Source organism: Castor canadensis, chromosome 8, assembly GCF_047511655.1.
Source record: "Castor canadensis chromosome 8, mCasCan1.hap1v2, whole genome shotgun sequence".
Taxonomy (NCBI): domain Eukaryota; kingdom Metazoa; phylum Chordata; class Mammalia; order Rodentia; family Castoridae; genus Castor; species Castor canadensis.
The window spans coordinates 43,878,844-43,898,612 of NC_133393.1; the positions used below are offsets into that span (position 1 = coordinate 43,878,844).

The 19,769-nt window shown below is 37.5% G+C and overlaps 1 protein-coding gene across 1 annotated transcript in view; it reads right to left on the minus strand.

Annotated features, from left to right (window-relative positions):
• The window catches only part of Sycp2l (synaptonemal complex protein 2 like), an 81,062-nt gene that overhangs the window by 39,260 nt on the left and 22,033 nt on the right, over positions 1-19,769 (minus strand). Inside the window, exons 12-19 of the mRNA XM_074084836.1 lie at positions 19,237-19,282; positions 17,048-17,140; positions 16,887-16,947; positions 12,111-12,256; positions 10,246-10,336; positions 9,668-9,807; positions 1,430-1,577; positions 820-869 (exon numbers count right to left, since the gene is read on the minus strand). Of these exons, the coding sequence (XP_073940937.1) occupies positions 820-869; positions 1,430-1,577; positions 9,668-9,807; positions 10,246-10,336; positions 12,111-12,256; positions 16,887-16,947; positions 17,048-17,140; positions 19,237-19,282 (775 nt within the window). The remainder of the gene's footprint in view (positions 1-819; positions 870-1,429; positions 1,578-9,667; positions 9,808-10,245; positions 10,337-12,110; positions 12,257-16,886; positions 16,948-17,047; positions 17,141-19,236; positions 19,283-19,769) is intronic.

The window sequence follows — 19,769 nt, forward strand, 5'->3', positions numbered from 1 at the left end:
AGCAGGGATTGGAGTACTAACTACATTGTATTTCTGCACAGGCAGGCGGGGTACCCTCAAACACAGAAGCTTCCGCTCCTTATAAAAACCCTTATGTACTTGGTGATTTACTCTGAGTGTATATGTGACATATTCGATATTGTATATTACATATATGTATGTGTACAATTTAACAAGAAACAAAAACCAACTGCTAAGAGAAGGAAGTCATTCAACTAACAAGAGGCCAAAAACTTGGCTTTGAATTAGTACAAAGGACCCTGGTGTCCATATTATTAACTCCTTTGCTATAAAACAAAGTGAAATCAAGAAACTGACAGTTTATGTATGAGTCTGAAGGTTCTTCAACCACTTGCAAAATGAATATTTAAAGGATGAAATCATTAAATCTGAAAGTAACATGTTAATAGCTGAAAACTACAGGTAGCATTAAATCAACACATTTACTTTGGAATGTAAATTCAAGGACATATATTTTGGGCTGGGGTGTGACTCAAATGGCAGAACATTTGCCCCGAGTTCAGTTCTTAGTCCCACAGGAGAAAAGGGTGGGGTGTGGAAAGCATGTATTTGTGGGAAGTCTGAATAGCTAAGATTTTTAGCATCCTTCATGATAGCAATCCTTCAGCAACTTTTAGGAACAATAAGAGATCCTAAATCTTTTCCCTAAAATTCATACGGAATGTTTAGAAATTCTTGCAGTTTCTATTGGCAGTGGTTGACATATCAGTAAGCCACTGGTTTGTTTCATATTCCTAAAAGATTTTTTTAAAGAAATAAATTCAGCTTAACCCTGGCAGCCGAATAAAATTTACTTACTTGGTCTTTCTTGCGGTCACTGCCACTACTGACAGGGGAAAGTGGCAAGACTAGAAGTTGAAAAAAAAAAGTAAGCATACAATGGATACATTTAATTGAGACATAACAGAAATTCATTTCTCCCTTCCTAATTATACATGGCAATGCTAGAAGAAATTTTCCTCTTCTGAAACCTTGTTCAAGTGTCTACTCTTAAGATAGTTTCCTAATTATTCAACCTGTTCCTCACTACCCAGCCTTTTCGCTAGTAGTTTTACCTAAGAATGCTTTCCCTTCCCCTCTGCCCTTCAAACTCTATTCCTTTTCCAAGGGTTACCTCACGTCCCATCCCCCCACACCTCTCTTTAAAAGATGATTCCAGCTCTAACCAGATTCCCCTTATCTAAGCTCCTACTCCATTTCCTTAAAACTCTCCTCTAACAGTTGCTAATTAACCCCATTTTCTGTTTTATGTACTGATGTCTTTTGCCTTTCTGATGTAATTGTAACAGGGAAGGAAGGCCCCATGGTCACACATGTCTTTGGTTCTCTCTCCCACCATATACTGAAAAATATGTATCTTCTGCTTTATCTAAGAAGTGACCTTGAAGAAGACAAACAGCAAACTTACTTCTTATAGTACTTTTGACTCTCGACCTCCTTCTTCTAGAATATGGTTTCAGGGATTTCCTTTTGTTGTTACTGGTCCAAGATCGTTCACTGGTATTAGAACTTGAGTCTTGATTACCGTCAGAGAAGAGATGTTTCCTATAATTAAACTTTTACAAACACACATGATAAATGAGAACTTTTAAAGAGATGCCAGTGCCATTTATGTACAACTAAACATATTACCACACACATATTACTCATATTATGATTAGACAGAAGAGAAGCAACTCTGACTAGAAGACTGAGCTCTCTTCCATAATAAAAACACATAGAAAAAAGAAAAGGGATTTAAAAAGAAAAGAAGGATTATTCCATTAGTTGATTCCCAACCATGCTGCTATTGTAACAAATGAAAAAAATAATTATCTCAATATATTTGCAACTGAAGAACTGTTCAAAAGTAGTTTGACCTGACTACTGGTGCCAATACCATAACTTCAAAACCTGCACTTAAAAATGGCAAAATAAAGTCTAAAAAAATTTTTTGCAGGGCTGTGGATATAGCTCAGTGGTAAGCCTTTGCCTAGTTTACACAGGACCTGGGCTTGATTCCCAGCACTGCCATAAATACATACATACATACTTAAAAAACTGTGAAGACTAATTTCTCTATACCCTAGAAAAACTAAAAACAAACAGGAGGCTCATTTCTACTTAAAGCTTAAAGCATTTTGAAATTAATCCCAGACTAAAAGAGTACAGATTTGGAGCCAGATTAATCTGTTTGGGGTGGGGGAGGGATGCAGGGGCATAGTTCAACTGTACTTTACTTGACTTTAATGTAGGGTTTGTTTCAATTTTAACAAAAAAAAAAGCACACTAAATTCTGTTTGTTGGGCACCTGCAGGGCTCAGGCCCCAAACCATTCAGCTGTAACTATTCTCATTTCAGGCCAGAGAGGATCCTGCTGAATCCAAACATATTAAGTGGTGAAACCATCACATATGGCCTTCTCAAAGAGGATGCGCGCCATCTGCACCAGCTCACTGCAGTGCCATGACCCACACCTGCAAGGCGGATGACGTAGTGTCAAACAAACTCATTTTTTAAGACCCAATTACTCCTCCTAGGAAATTTTTAACATTTCTTTGAGAAGGTCATGTTTTAATCAAGAAACAAAAATTACACATATTTATGGTGTTGATGTGTGTGTATAGATATATATATATATGTACATAGATACATATACATATATAGTGGAATGGTTAGATTAAAAATATATATATATTTATTTATATATATATATATATATATATATATATATATATTTAATCTAATGAGTTAGATTAACTCATTTTTGGTGAACTCAGCCTTACTCATATCAATTTTCTGTTATTAACTGTAGCCATTATCATATACAATAGTGCTCTTAATCCTGTTCCTCTTGTCTACTGAAATTTTACACCCTTTGACCAGGTCTCCACAATCCCCTATCCCCAACCTCTGCTAACCACTATTTTACAATCTATTGCAAAATGTTTGACTATTTTAGATTCCACATAAAAGTGAGATCACATGGTGCTTGTCTTTCTATGTCTGGTTTATTTCCTTTGGCATAACATTTTTCAGCCTTATGTATGTTGTCAAAAATGACACGATTTTCCCCCCTTTTAAATGCTGAATAGTATTACATTGCATATATACGTCACCATTTTCTTTATTCATTCATCCATTGATGGATATGAATACTGACTTCAGAAACTAATTTCTAAAAGGAACATTTTGAATCAGGCTTATCTGCCTCTTACTCATTTCTTAAGAAAAAAATAGTAACAGTTGGAGAAAACTCCGTATTTTCTCCAGAATTCTTGAACCCGGTGTCTTATATAAAGCAAGCAATATTCATCTAATACATTCAACTTTGAAAAAAATTATGTAACAAGGCATTCACAAGTTTATATCAAAAGGTATTGAAAGTTATTTGCAAAAATAGAATTATCTAGAACAACGGTTCTTAAATTTGGCTGCACAATAGAACCACCAGGAAGGAGCTTGTTTCAGTTTGGATCTGGAATTTTCCCTAAAGGCCTCTGTGTTGAAGGCTTGGTTCCCTAACTTGTAGCATTATTGGGAGATGATGGAACCTTTAAGAAGTAGGGCATAGTGAAAGAAAGGTCATTGGGAGGGTGGGGGTTGGCACTCTGGCTCTTTTCACCCCCTCCCAGGCACAAAGGGGTAGGGTAAGCAGGCATCCTCTGCCATGCACACCCACCATGTAGTACTGTTCTGCCACAGGACCAAAGCAACAGGACCAAGTGACCATGAACTGAAGCCTCTGAAACCATTAACCAACATAGACCTTTCTTCCCTGCAAGCCGATTTGATCAGATATTTTGTCACAGTCAGATAACAGGGATTTTTTTTTTTTAATCCCAATGCTTGGGCATCATCCTGGATCAATGAGGTTGGAATCTCAGGAAAGGTACTCAAATCTCAGTGTTTTCTGAAGACCCCAGGGTAAGACCAGTTTGAGTCCCAGGCAGAGCAGGATGAGAACTACTACTAGAGGAAGTCAGAAAACAAACATGTTGAAGCTCATGAACTCAATTTTAGAAACAAAAACCTTTTATTTCAATGTTCATCTTAAATATTTTTTATAAATGTACTTCAGACTTAGAGCATTTTGCTTTCACAGTCAAAAGCCACCAGCACTGGCGCATGGGAGAGGTATCATTTGGCACACATAGACACAAAACCATGTCATTGAACAACGCTGACTGGGTGAAACATTTCAATTCTTTTACAGTTCTCATCTACTCAGGACAAGTCTGAGGTGCTTCTAGTTACCTCTTTTTTATTTTATTTTCTTAAACAAAAACAAAAACAAAACAAAGCAAATCAGATTTTAGGCTCTAAGCCTAATATACTTTTTTAAAAAGTTTTAAGAAGGGGAGTCCCAAGTGTGCATTTTTGATAGAACTTTTTGGCTTTGAGTTTAAGAGTTGGTTACCATACAGCGATACCCATTCTTACTCAATGCCACCCCTTTGGAACACAACCAGAGAAAAGACCTATTATCGCTCATCTAAAGTGGGAGGAGGGGGCTCTTTTCAAATTTAAGCGAGAGCTTGCTACTGTAGTGAAGGATTGACCTGAGTCTGTCTATAAATGACATCAGAACAGATTTAACATGAAATGTTATCTTCTGCTGAGTTTATTAACTGAACTTCATTTACCTGTCCAGTGACCTGGATAAGCCTATTTATGGCAGATTTACCTTTTCATAGGTAACAGTGAATAAAGCCTGTTATACACCGTGAATACAAATGTGTAGATCAATAGATTAACATTGTTTATTTTCAAATGTTATTTACTTGGGGATTCACCTAATACTTGTTAGAAAATGCCAGTTTTTCATTTGCGCTTGAAATAATTCCTTATAAAGTAAGTTGAAGAGAAATGCAATTAAGAAAAAAAGAAAAATACAGATAGTAAGAGTAGAATAATGGCAAACATAGAACATGTATGCAAATAATTGAAGCTTGGGAAGGACTGTCTTAAAATAATAAAAGTTATTACATTACCGACATCCTTCTTTGTTGCTTTCTGCCATCCTTGAAAGCAGAATCTTCCCTAAAATAAATTAGACCAAATTAATGGAAGTGGTTCAACCATCACCTTCCTCCTTCATGTGCCCTTTTCCTGCTCAGAACCTCAGTGCATGGGAAGTAGCCCATTCTGTAGACACACTCCTTATCTTCCAATCTATTTCCATAGATTCTCTGGCAGGGGAGGAATGCTTATTAAAAAGAAAATATTTTTGTTAAATCTTGTCTGTCAGACACACAAAGAAGTAAAAGGTAGGGTGGGATCAGCAAGTAAGCCGCCAACAGGGACAGTGCTGAAGAGTGGTGTTTCTCAAACCTGGCCTTGCCTTCAAACCGCTTGGGGCCATTAGTGACATCGAACATCTTTCTGTATGCCTGTTGGCCATTTTTATGTCTTGTTTGGAGAGATGTTTATTCAAATTCTTTGCCTGTTTTTTAATTGAATTATTTGGCTTTTGCTATTCAATTGTGTGAGTTCCCTGTGTATGTTTAATATTAACCTCTTATCAGATATATGGTCTGCTATCATTTTTTAAAAAAAGATAAGTTCTAGAGAGATGTGGGGCAACTGGAACCCTTGAATATTATTGGTGGGAATAAAGAGGACAGGTTCTCTGGAAAATAGCATGGGAAATAGCTCAAGAAGTTAACAATAGAGCTATTATATGATTAAGCAATCCCATTTCTGGATAAATATCTAATAGAATTAGAGTCAGGATGTCAATATACAGGTTCATCATTCCAAATCTGGAAACTCGTAATGCTCCAAAATACAAACCTTTCTGAATTTCAACACAAGTGGAAAATCCCATACCTGTGGTGGGTTGGTCAAAATGCAGGCACACTAAAAATATTGTATAAAATTACCTTCAGCCTATGTGTATACAGTGTATGTGGAGTAAAGAGTGAATTTTGTATTGAGATTTGAATCCTATCCTCAAGATATCTCATTATATATGCAAATATTCCAACTGAAATCCAAAACCCTTCTGGTCCCAGGCATTTGTGATAAGGGATACTCAACCAAAATATAGGTATCCATTCATTTATCAATGCACATTTCAGTTGTTTCTACTTGAATGCTATTACAAACAAAGCTGGCATAAATACCCGTGTCCATTCTTTCTTGTGGATACAGGCTGACATATCTCTTGGGGAAATACCTAGGATTGGAAGAGCTGGGCCCTGAGTGGCATATATTTAACATTTTAAGAAACTATCAGCAGGGTAAAATAAGAGTTCCGTTTGCTCCCTGTTCTTGCAAACATGTGATATACATGGTGTTTCTAACTTTAGTAACTCTAATAGATGTTCAGTACATCTCATCATAGTCTTAATTACAGCATAATTAATTGGTGTTGAAGTTTCTGTGGGCTCATCTGCTATCTGTGTATATTACCTGGTGAAGTGTTTAAATCTTTTGCCTGTGTTTTTATGGGTTATAAGTTTTGAGTTTTGAGAGTTCTTGATATATTTCTTTACAGATACTTTCAGCAAGGCTGTGTCTTGTCCTTTCTTCTTGCTAAAGGTGGTTTTCAAAGAACATAATTTTTTTTATTTTGATGATTGCTAATTCATCAATTTGTTCTTTTATACCATGTTTTCAGAGTCAAATATAAGAAATCCTTCCCTAACAAAGTCATAGATTTATGTTTCCTTTAAAATAAGTTTTATATATAGGTCTATAATTTGTTTTCAGTTAATTTTTATATGGTGAAAGGTAACATTGGAAGATCATTTTTTTAATCAAGATATTCAATTGTTCTAGCACAGCTTCTTGGAAAATCTATCCTTTCTCCACTGGGTTATGCTTGCATTTTTGTCATAGACCAATTATCCACATATATGCAGGCCTTTTTCTGGATTTCCTATTATGTTCTGTTTATCTTTATGCCAATCCCACCCTCTCTTGATTAATGTAACTTTCTAGTAAATCCTGAGATGAGGCAGTGACTGAGCTCTCTCACTTGTTTCTTTTTGAAACTTGTTTCATTTGCCCAGGTCCTCTAAATTTCCACATGGAATTCAGAAATAGCTTGTCAAATTCTTTGCCAAGACTTCTGGGACTTACATTGGGGATTATATCAAACTCTTGGATTAATTTGGGAAAAAATGGCATCTTCATATTGAGTCTTTGTCCCATGAGCATGGTATCTATATTTAGGTTTTCCTTCATTTCTCTCAGCAATGTTCTGAAATTTTTTTTGGTGGGGGGTAGTGGGGGGTGGAGGGAAGGGCTTAACAATCACTTGTCAGATAAATGCCCAAGTATGTATTTTAATACTATTATAAATGGTTATTTCAATCTTTGTTTTAATTTCAATTTCTGATTTTTAACATAGAACAAGAAAATAATTTTTGTTTATTGATCTTGTGTCCTTAAATCTCAAAAAACCAGTGTTTTGCTGTAGAAAAATAGCCTGCTGTAGTTAAAATGATAAAGTGCTGCAGGTGAGGAGAACTTGCCAACATTACTCAAAGCATTCCATGGAGAACTTCACACAATGTTCTCTCCTTGGGTAGGAGGGTGCAGGAAAGAGGGGAATCTAGGACCATCACCTATAGCACATTAACAGTGACCTATATGGTTTATAAGCCTCACAATAGTCAGATGTGGAATTCACTTAAATGTCCATCAAGAGATGAATAGATAAAGAAAATGGGATACGTAGACAAAATGGTATACTATTTGGCCTTTAAAAAAAGATTAAATCCTGTCATTTCAACAATATAGATGAACTGGAAGACATTCCATTAAGTGAAATAAATCAAGCACAGGAAGATAAATACTGCACGATCTCACTTATATGTGTAACCTAAAAAAGTCAAACTTATAGAAGTAGACAGTAGAAAGGTGGTACCAGAAACTAAGAATGGAGAGGAAGGGATGTCAGAGATATTGACCAGTGGGTACAAAATTACAGTTAGACATGAGGAATAAGTTCTGGTGTCCTTAACATATTTCAGTAACTAGAAGAGGATTCTGAATGCTCTTCCACACAGAAATGATAAATGTTTAAAACGGATATGCTAAATGCCATGATTTGATCATTACACAACGGGTATGTGTACAGAAACACCACACTACAGCCCATGGGTAAGTACAGTCATGTCACTTAAAGAAAAAATAAACCTTTACAAAAAAATCACTTACCTAGATTTGTCATCTAACTTAGGAGTCTGAATTTGAACTGATGATGGCTCTTGCGCATTTGAAGAATACTCATATTTTGAAGTGACCTCTGATAACAAAGATTAGAAACGAAAGATGTTGAGCATCTTGAGTTGTCACTTAAATACATTACAAGGGTCTTATTTATGAACTCTAAAGCATGTCAGACCTTGCTGTGTATCATCCAGTTTCAATTTTTCAGGTGAGCCATCAGCTGTATTTGTTTGCTGCAAGAAAAAAAAATATTATGGTATCTTTTAAAGTCCCTTTTAAAAATCTTTTGGAACTACTGCACACCTCTTAAGGCACCTCCACTGAACACGAGGGTTTTTATTCATTATACTTGGCTCCAAATGACTGTTGGATGCTCCAAAAACTTTGTATCCAATCACAGGAAAAGGATTTGCCACTACCAAAGACAATTGTAGAACGCATCATAAGTACAAAGGAAAACAACAGAGGAAGACACGAAAATGTCCCCAACAGCACCAGTACTGTTGGGATAAGTTACAACTTCTCAAGGACATTAGTTAAAAGATGATTTACCTGAAAGACTAATTATCATAATTCTGTAGGACATTCATGTAAGGAAATGAGGAATGAAATAAATACCCATATATGCCAAGTTCTTTTACATTCTTCTTTTTCATTTTGATTCTTTTTTTCTTTCTTGGTACTAGAATTTGAACTCGGGGCTTTGCACTTAAGCACTCTCTACCACATGAACCATGCCCCAATTCCATTTTGCTTTTGTTTTCAGATAGGGTCTCACTTTTGCCCAGGGCCAGTCTTGGACCTCCATCCTCCCCACTCTGCCTCCCATTTTGCTGGGATTATAGTGAGCACCACCACACCCAGCTTGAAATATTTTTTTAGCTGATACATAAAAACATAAAAATGGTGCATGTTAGTGGTGAACCATGTGATTTTTTATGTATGCATACATGTGATTTTTTATGTATGCATACATGTGAAATGTTTAAATCAGGCTAAACACATCTCTCCCGATAGTTATCATTTCTTTATGATGAAAACATTCAAAATCCCTTCCAGGCTTTTTGAGATGTACAGTATCATTATCTGTAGTAACCCTACGGTGAAACAGCACACGATAACTTAGTACTCATTTTTAAATCCTAGGAAAGCCACACTTTTGAACTAGCTATTACCTCCACCTGATGGATGTGAAGTCCGAGAACAACAAAATTAATTAATGTGCCTAAGTTCCTATAGTTAGTAAGTGAAAATCATGTCTGCCTCAAAACACTAGGTTTCCTTTCCCTACATTCATCTTCAGATCCCAAATGAGTGAGGAGGCAAAGGCCAGCCAAGCATGCATTCCATAGGAGAGCCAACTAAATAAAGATACAAACTCAGCCAATAAAAATAATCTAGAGGAGGAGATGGTCAACATATTGACCAGGAGAAAACTGGTCTACAAGTGAGGAGAGACAGCATCTGCTTGTCAGCATCCTACAGGACACAGACCACAGCCTTCTTCCCAGCTCCCTATACTCACAGGAAGCTCAGGAGGGTCATTTAACTGGAGAGTTATTAGGCAACTGTCATCTCCAGCACCGGTGACCTCTGCCAGGTTAACAGATTCTTCTACCTGTTCTAAACATATTAAGAAAATAACAGTTAAAATAAAAAACCTGTGTACTACACTAGAACACTGTCCATTACTTTTCCGGGGCCCCATACCTCTGGAACATCACCAATTTTTGGTAAGAACTGACAGTCAGGTTTGCCTCAAATCTCAAATCAGAAATCGAGGGACTCTTGAGAAGAAACTCATGAGAACCAGCTTTCTGTGTAGACAGGACCCTCCTGAGTCCATATCCTGTCTCTGCCATCCCCAGCATTTGTTCCCCTGACATTTCCAACTGGCCCATAAGAAGCACTTTATCAGATGGGGAAAATGAGTCAAGGCTGTCAGCAGCTACTCTTTCACATACTTGTAGTATATGACTAGAGACCTCTTCAAGTAAGGTCTCATCATGCTTTTATAGGGAAGTCAGTCATAATTTTGTTATTTCTCAATATCAAATATACCTGTCTCTCTTTCATGGCTACTAGGACTCTCACTGTCTTGTTTCTCGAACTTTCTAAAAAGTTCTGAGATCTCCATCTCTTCAGGCAACATCTGAAATAAATGTCACACAACTTTTAAAAGCAGAAGCTTTTAAAATAACATTTTAAGGAAAATTTAAAGCTTAGAACACCACATTGATAAGTGAGAAGAAGTTAGCCTTCAGTTTGTCTTCTCTTCAAAGACTGTTTACGGTTTCCAGCTCTTAATGTCTTCCTTCCTTCCTTCCTTTCAGGACCAGAGCTTATTTTACCAGCTTAATCACTCTCTCCTGGTATCTTCACATCTTCTATGGTTTGAATGTGCTCCCCAAATTACATGTGTCAGAATCTTGGTCCCCCATGCAGTGGTGGTGGAAGATGGACCTTTGGGAGAGGGGACCATGAAAGCTCTGCCCTCATGAATGGGTCTATCTAGTCATGACTAATGGATTAATGGATTATTGCAAGAAAGACTTTGTTATAAAAGTGAGCTCTCTCTACCACTCTTGCTTTGTCTTGCCTTGTGATGCAGCAAGAAGACCTGAGCCAGAGGCTGAGCAGACATCAGTACCAGCCTCTTGGACCTCCCAACCCTCAGAACCATGAGCCATATAGACTTCTTTCATTTATCGATTACTCAGTCTGTACATTCGATTATAGCAACAGAAAACAGACTAGACAACATCCTGTCCTTTCTCTGATCCACATCTAAGCCCCTTGGTAATTTCTGATCCCCACTTCACTCAAGGATTGAGGCTCTCTTCCTGGATGAGTCTGCACTGAGTTCCCAACTGTAAGATCTTCCTGTCTCACCCCTTCCTCACAGGGGCTCCATACTCAGGAACTGTGGCTTCATCCCATGCACACCTCAATCCTCCCTCCAAAACCACTTGATTCATTTTTTGAAATTTGACATGTGATTTTGATTGTTTTCATATGTTAAGACAAACATTTCAGGCCAACTCGTCACATAATATGAGGAGGTCTTTCTTATCAAGTGATTAGCTTTTCCTTTAGTATTACTCACCCTCATCCATGAAAGTATCTTTTCATAGGATGAATCTTTGGAAATTATATTTGAAGAGTATTTAATTACATATAAAATGCCTTCATATACAACTCAAACTGAAAGAAGACTAGCCCAAGACTTCCTCCCTTGGGTCTCTGACCTCTTAATTCAGTACCCTACTGGCTACTGTCCGTTACAGTAGTAGTTTACGTCTTATCAAAACATTCTTTGTCTTTCCTACTCTAACAGACGAAAGCTCTTGTTGTTGCATATACACAGGAAGCATAAGAATCAGAGCGGCAGAGACCACAGGAATCTAGAAGAGTTATAGACCATTTCTACAAGTAAAATCTGTAGAGAGAACTTTGGAAAAGCTCCCTAAGCAGCTTTATTCCTCCTCCCCCACATCCTGCACCAGTGCCAGGGATCCAAGCCAGGGCCTTGAGCTTGCTAGGGAAGTGCTCTACGTCCTCAGCCCTCAAAGTTTCATTCCTAAGGACTCTACTCTGGGACCAGGAGGAGCCTGGAGAGTAGAAAGTGTCAAGAAACCCAGACGGTATCACCCTTAGGACCCCAGAAAGTGAGGAAGCAATACCCTAAAACAGTCTGAAACTGTTCACAACAAATGGAAAAAAGCATCTCAAGTGGCAGAAGCTTTGTGTCCCGCATAGTTAAGACAGTGACACCTGAAAAAAAGCATTGGAATTAGAACCCAGAACTCTCAACTCTGTTTACATGGTATTCTAAACATCAGGTCTTTTGCTTAACCAAAAAACCAGCAAGGAATTCAAGAAACATGAAACATACTACATCTTGAAATAATCAAAAAACAAAACACCTGTTTGTCTTCTCCTAAAGCTTGAACGGAAGCCTGTGTTATGTTGAATTGCAGATCAAAATGAATTTCTATTTTCATCACTTCTTTCTTGCTGATAATAATTGGCTTCTTCAGGTAAATGATGAATATCTGCATCCTCTCAGTTTCTAACAAAAAATATGGTATGCAAATCAGATCTGCATAATGAAATATTTTAAATTTTTATGATTTTTAAGTAACTGCAATGGGATATTGGTCAAGGATCCAGACTTTTCATCAATAAATTGAAAAGAAAATATTAAATAAAATTACTTTGAAATTTTTATTCACATGTGCATACAATGCATGACTAAGTGGTTGATCACCCAAAAATAGGAAATAGCTTACTTTACCAAGAAAGAAATGGGGATAGCTTGTATTATACAATTCAGTGGTTTCATAAGAGCATTTTGTTTAATACAAGTATTTTACTTTCAAATTTGTTGAGTACAGTATTTATTCTCTCCATCTCTCTCTCCCTTCCCCCTCTCTATAAAATTTTACATATTTCCAAATTCAAAATAAATTTCACTGTTCCCATAATGCAAAATGTAATAATTCACCTCCATTTCAATAGATTCCTATTAAAGAGAGAAAACTGAAATATCATGGCAAGAAGTCTGTGTCTCAGACAATCACCTCCACAGGGTCTCCTCCCAGGATATCATGGACAAATAGTAATCAGTTTCAAAAGAGAAATTAACTTGGATCAAAATTCACAGAGTCCAAGAATGAGGCATGGTAAATACCAACTACTGGAAGAATCAGCAGGAGAGAAAACGAAGTCCACAAAAAGGCAGGCAGAGCTAATAGCCACATGTTCATGAGAAAGGAAAGAGGAAAGGATGAGCCACACACAGGTCTACAGGTACTCTGCAAGCCATTGTGAAGACGTTGCATACCCAAGGAGACCCACAATATCTTAATGACTTTTATATTAATTACATAGTAATGTTTTGGGTAAATTAGGTTAAATAAAATATTACTGAAATGTGCCCTCTTTAATGTGACTCGCAGAAATCTTCAAATGCACATATGTGGCTCACATTTTATTTCTACAGGACAGGATTAGCTTTGGAGCTTATAAAGCTCAGTGATCGCCCCAAAATATTGACCTCACTAGACATCCACTCCCGGCTGCAGAGAAAGCCTATCAAACCCTGCCACAAAGGTAGTTCTAACCTAACCTTGTACCTGAAAAATACAGCAGCTAGTTGGGCTGTGGGATCAAAGCAAACATACAAGGGTCAGTAGAAATGTCCCGAGAGCTGTACCAAGCTTCTAACACATGCTGCCTGCAGAGCTTCCAAGATAATTTTTATTTTCCCGTGCTATAAAATGGAAACAGTACAACCTAGTTCCTCTAAATATGGTGAGGTACTTTGTGAATTATAAACTGTCACAGAAATGTGACATACTAAATGAAGACTTGAGTATTAACTTTGCCAAGTTGATTTCTGAAAAACACCCCAGTAGCACAGTTTAAGGGTTGAGGAAGTTAAAGAAAAGCAATGTAGGGCTCAGAAAGCCCAAAAAAGTCCTTACATAATACTTGTACTTATCAATGACATTTTATGTATCAATATTGACAGGTAATTTCTACATAAATTAGGTTATGCCTCATATATAGTTAAGATTACATTTAATTTACATTTCTAGTGAAATGCTTGCAAATCCATTTCCTTTACTCCAGATGGGAGGCACCTCAACTCAGTGTAGACCTCCATTGACTACATCACTGCTGGCCTCCACCTGTTCCCATCTCAGCTCCCAAGCACCTGAGAGAACTCCTGAACGTAGGCTCCCTGTCCTTCATCCTTCCTCTGTTCTCCCAGACCTTCGCTATGGAAGTCTCTCCCTGTCTTCTACCACTTGATTTCCTCATCTGTTTCCTCACTGTTTGCTGTAGCAAAGTCTCTCTTTTTCTAACCCTAATGCCAACAAAAGAAACCAAATTCTTGGGACAAATTTTCATGGGCACAGGAAAGCGCTGAAGAGGAGAAAACAAAGATTTGGAAGTGTACCAGTTATCAGGTGCCTGTTTTACCACACTCTTCTGGGTTATCTTTGCCTTTCATTGACTTTCAGCTATTTTACAACTCTATAAATTGAAGAAAACTGATAATGCAAGTAATTTTATCCACAAATACACAAATGAAGCACATCTGGAGTATGCAATTGTCTAGTTTTGCATCTATTTGTATGTTCATTTCAGCATTGTTTATATACGTGTGGGTCTTTGAATTCTCCCTTGAACTGGTTGATACAGTTTACTGATTTCCTAATCAGTGAATTTTTCTTTTTTGGCAGTGTACTGGAGGTTGAACTCAAGGCCTTGCACTTGTTAGGCAGGTGCTCTACCAATTCTGCCACTTTGCTTAGGTTATTTTGTGTTGGAGACAAGGCATGAACCCTGGGCTGGGGAAAAATGGAGTTTGCACAGCCTCTCCTACCATATTTTTCCCTAATGTCTTGACCTTTATTCTCACATCTCCTTGAATACAACCTGCTGTGTCCGCATACCAGCCCCCTGATGCAAAACTAGATAAAGTACCAGAACTGTTAGGAGACTCGCTGATGCCAGATTAATCAGTACCTTAGATAAGGTGTCCTGTGTGCCTTGATGGTCCCAGAACTGATGTGCTGTAATTAAGCTTCATTAGCCTTAGGAAAATTAGCCCACCAAACCTCATTCCTTTCACCTTGCATCAAGAATTGTTAAAGCTTGATTTTTTACCTGAGTCTTTTCCTTGTACTGACCTATAAAATAAACACTCTGGCTCAGGTAGGCGCTCACATTTCCCATCAGGAACGTGCAGCCTTCCTGTCCCCAGCTTTTCTGTTTTATGTGTGTGTCTTATTTCTCATTCCCCACTGCTCTTAGTCAGGTTCACGCAGCATACCCATGCAGGTCGTGGACAATTTTGCTTTAGTTATTTTTTGCATAGGGTCTTGTGTTTATGCCCACGCAAGCCTGGACCTCAATTCTATGTATGTTTCCCATATGGCTGGGATGATAAGCATGTGCTACCACACCAAGCTATTGGTTGAAATGGGGTCTTGTGAACTTTTTTGCCTGGGCTGATCTCAAACTGCAATCCTCCCAATCTCTGCCTCCCAAGTAACTGATATTACAGGTGTGAGCCACAGTGCCCTGCTTAATTAATGAGTTTTTAAACATCTTCCACACCTGTTCATTCTATATTTGTTATGATTTCATCTTCTTAAGTCTTTTAACAGAGCACTGAAGATAAGTTATATGTACATATAAAAAAAAATCTTAGTAAGGGGAACTCAGGACTAAAGGATTATCCTTAAAACAGCCCCATGAGAGTTTCTTTAGTTAGAGTTCAAGGCTACCAAGGATTCCTTCTTCCTAAGACGTCTATGTTGAGAGTCGTAGTACAAGTAATGTTTCACCTTTACCTGTCTTTCAGGGAATTGAGAATCAAATGTCAATTTCCATGGTGATCTCTTTAGATTAGCCTTCAAGGTAGACATTTTTATTCTGCTCTGTGATTCTGACTTTCCATCTCCGTTATTTTGCTATAAATGTGCAAGCTGTCTTAAATCCTTTGTGGAAAGATATATGGTAGCCACACAATTATTAAACCTTTAGTTTTAACTTTTAGGAAACCCAGTTACTTAAAAATGTATGTATATGAGTAAAACTCACAAACATCCTTTCATTTTTGAAAGACCTAATTCAGGAAACCCGATCAAGTGTGATCAGAACTAAAATGCTAAACTAACCTAACAAGCTGAGAAGAGAGGTTGAGTGGTGAAGGTTTGAGGGGTTCGATGGCTGAAATTTAAATAGAGGAGTTACACATCCACATAAACTCACCGGTCACTACTGCAGTTCCACAGGAGAGGAAGGACAGGTACTAGCACCATTTTTTAAATTGTGGCCAAAAAAAAAACCTCCATAAAATAAAATTTACCATCATAATCATTTTATTGGTTTTGAAATTAGTTTCTCACCTGATATATACTAATACTTTTAAGTTCACTGTGCAGTAGGGTTAAGTATATTCAGTGTTACACAATAAAGCCTGAATTTTTTCATCTTGCAAAACTGAAACTGTGTACAACACAGTTCCCATTTCGCCCTTTCCAGCCCCTGACAACTGCCATTCCACCTTCTATGAATTTGATTACATCGGATACCTCAGGTGGATTCTACAGTATTTGTCTTGGTGAGTCTGGCTTATGTGACTTAAAACAGTGCTCTTAGGATGCTTATTATAGCATGTGTCAGAATGCCTTCCCTTTTTTAAACCTGAATAATACCCATTGCATTACACAGCATAGATTATTTATGCATCCATTCCTCAATGGACACATGGGTTATTCCCGCCTTTCATCTACTAGGAACAAGGCAGCTATGAACACAGATGTACAGTCACATCTCAGACACCTTTTCTTCAATTCTTTTACACATATATCTAGACGTGGCATTGCTAGATCATGTGGAAGTTCTGTTTTTCATCTTTCTTTTGAGAAAACAACCTTGTTTACAATGAGAGAACTAGGCAAGTAATTGAACGCTAAAGTCACAAAGCAAAGGAGCCATCAACACTGTGACCTCTGGACCTTGGTTCTGAGCACACTATACCTTCCACTGCACTACTCAGCCTTCCTCCTATCTCAGGACAAGATGAAAATCTACCCCAGAATTAAATAAACACATACTGCAAATATAAACAGGAACAACACTGAGAGCTACACATGGGTAGTTTAAAATTATCGTCTTACCTCTTATGCTGAAATTAACCACGGCTTCCTTCAAAACTCTTATTGGGTCCCACAGAACACTCTTGGGAAAGAAAATGGGTGAAAGTCATGAACACATAATACATATTTACATATAAACAATTTCTAAGTGCTTAGGATCCACTCAGGAGTTAAACCATTACCTCAGCATTGTCAATATAAAAAGTTACACTCTGACTTCCCAGGTTGAAATCAATCCAAAATTCCTCTAACTTTTCATCTGCTGGTTTTTTCATCTGTAAGGGAATTCTAGCATCAGTTATACACAGAAAAATCACATCAAAGAGTCAAATTAAAATAATTCTTTAAAAACAGAACTTATGCTTTTCCTGCAACAGCACTCTTAATATAGGACCTCATTTTATTGCCTGATTCATTTATTCAAAACAGGGAAGATCTCAATTTTATACGACCAAGCCATTTCCAATAATATCACACTATCTTTAGCATATTTAATAGACATTTAAATATGTCAGATGACTATCTGCACAATTTGTTTTCGGATGAGAATCGTGGAGAAAACCGTTTTATGTTGAAGCAGTAATAATCCACACCGCATATAAATGGAGATATGAGATACTGTGATAAAATATAAATGATTAGAATAGCTAAGTTTTGAAGCACTTAAGTTACTTTCATGTTAATAGATTACAAAATACAGCTTTTAGTAAAAACATAGAACAAGCAGATTCAAACGGTGTAGTGTTTATTGAAACAATTACCGTCTCCTTTGCCCAACTTCCCACAGGTACCTTTCCATGTACTCCGCTAACAATGCCATTGCTTCTCCCCAGAGGTTTTCTAGACAAATATCGGAAGTACAGGCTGAGCATCCCTTGTCCAAATTCTTAGGACCAGTAGTGTGTCAGATTTCTAATTTTTTAGATTTTTGGAATGTCTGCATATTCATAATGCATTATTTTGGGGATGAGACCCAAGTCTAAACACAAAATTTATTTATACTTCAGGTATACTTTATACACATAGCATAAGGTCATTTTATATAATATTTTAACCTTTTATTTATTTTTTTAGGTGGTACTTGGGTTTGAACTCAGGGCTTCATGCTTGCTAAGCAAGCACTTTACCACTTGAACCACGTCCAACTCATATAATATTTTAAGTGCACATGTGTTTTGACTGTGTTTTACGTGAGGTCAGGTGAGGTGTCTTCTACTCATAGCATCATGTCAGCACTCAGAAAGTTTTGAATTTTGGAGCATGTTTTGCTCCAAAATATATATATGGGTATATATGGGTAGCATGTCCAACCCATATATACAGTTTTTATTCCCTAAGGATGGAGCAAACATAACACTTATAACCTGCTTTTCCAATGACGAGCATTGCTTAGATGCCTTTCTTTTTCATCTACTTTAGTAGCTACAGAGTTGAATGAAGGATTTACCCACAACCTATACCACTAGAAGCCAGTGTGAAGGGTAAGCATAAGGGCCCTGATAGAAGCTGATGGAAATTTGGGAGCCCAAGAAAGAAAAACTAAATGCAGAGTAGACTCTTCAGACAACCAGAGGAAATATAGGTGGAATTGATATATAAGCATGAGTCTGCCAAAATCAGCTCTAGAGAGAAGGAACTTGTATGTAGTATAAGTTCAAAGCTCAACTCCAGAGGCTGCTCTGGAAACAAAGAAATGGCTAATAAGGAAATACTGAAAACCGGGTCCAAGAAACCTCAGCTGAGCCATGATTCTGAAACCTCTGAAGCCTCTTAAACTGTGATGCTGTAGGTTGGAGCAATTTTACATGAAAAGCCTTGTTCCTCTAAAAACAGAAGAAGGGAGTGAAAAGAAACTGATCAACTTTGGAGTATAGAGTACAAGATAGAATGCATACACTTGTATTACTAAAAGTATTGTACTAAAGAGACTTTATAAGGGCAGCTTGTACTGCTATACCTTGCCCTATAAAACACAAGGAGTAGAGACAGAAGATTGGTCCCAGTTCCTGGGGAAAGAAAGGAGCTTAACTGGAAGGAAAGAAGGAAGGAAGTTGCCCTTTTCCCTCCTATCCAACTATGCATATTCATGTTACCAATGAATAGGTAAAATGAGGCAAAGTTCCTGTAATGGACCTCCTGTACAGAACAGATAGTAATGTTCCTTTTTCCCAGTAGAAACAGTAGAACCTTAACATTTACTGGTAATGCATTCTGGTTATGCTGTGACCTGTTTGAAAGGGGAAGTCACTAGGAGAAGTTCACATCCTTTTTTTAAAAAGCTCCTTGAGTAAGGAAAACAGAAGTCTGACTATGTAAACCTAACTGGGTTTCATTACATACCACCTTCATGATCCCCAAGAGACAAACATACCTCATGCCCATCAGCAAAAGCAGCAATACATGGAAATGAGTAGACCCTGCAAAACACCTCACAATTAATAAAATAGGAATGGACCCCCCAATGCAACTTATAGACATTCTGTAGTAAGCATTTATAGCTATGGTATGCAAGTAAGTCTCCTTGTTCAGAGTATGGCAGGGGGCTTCCACCCTGCAAATGGAGAGCTACTATGAGAAGATTTCAAATCTCCAACTGGTAGTCTATATACCAGGTTTACTAGTCCTGCTTCTCAACCAAATTACTTGGCAAGATTCCTACAGAAAGGAATGCATTTAGCAAATATTGTCTTACCAAGGACTTAACTGACCATCGTATGTCCAGCCCCAGTCAGTTCAAACCTGTATAAAAATTCTCTTCTTAAAAACTATGGATTCTTGGTCTGGTGGAGTGGCTCAAGAGGTAAGAGTGCCTTCCTAGCAAGTGTGAGGCCCTGAATTCAAATCCCAGTACCACAAAACAAAAACAAAAGCTCTGGATTCTCTAAAGGATATAGTATTTAAATT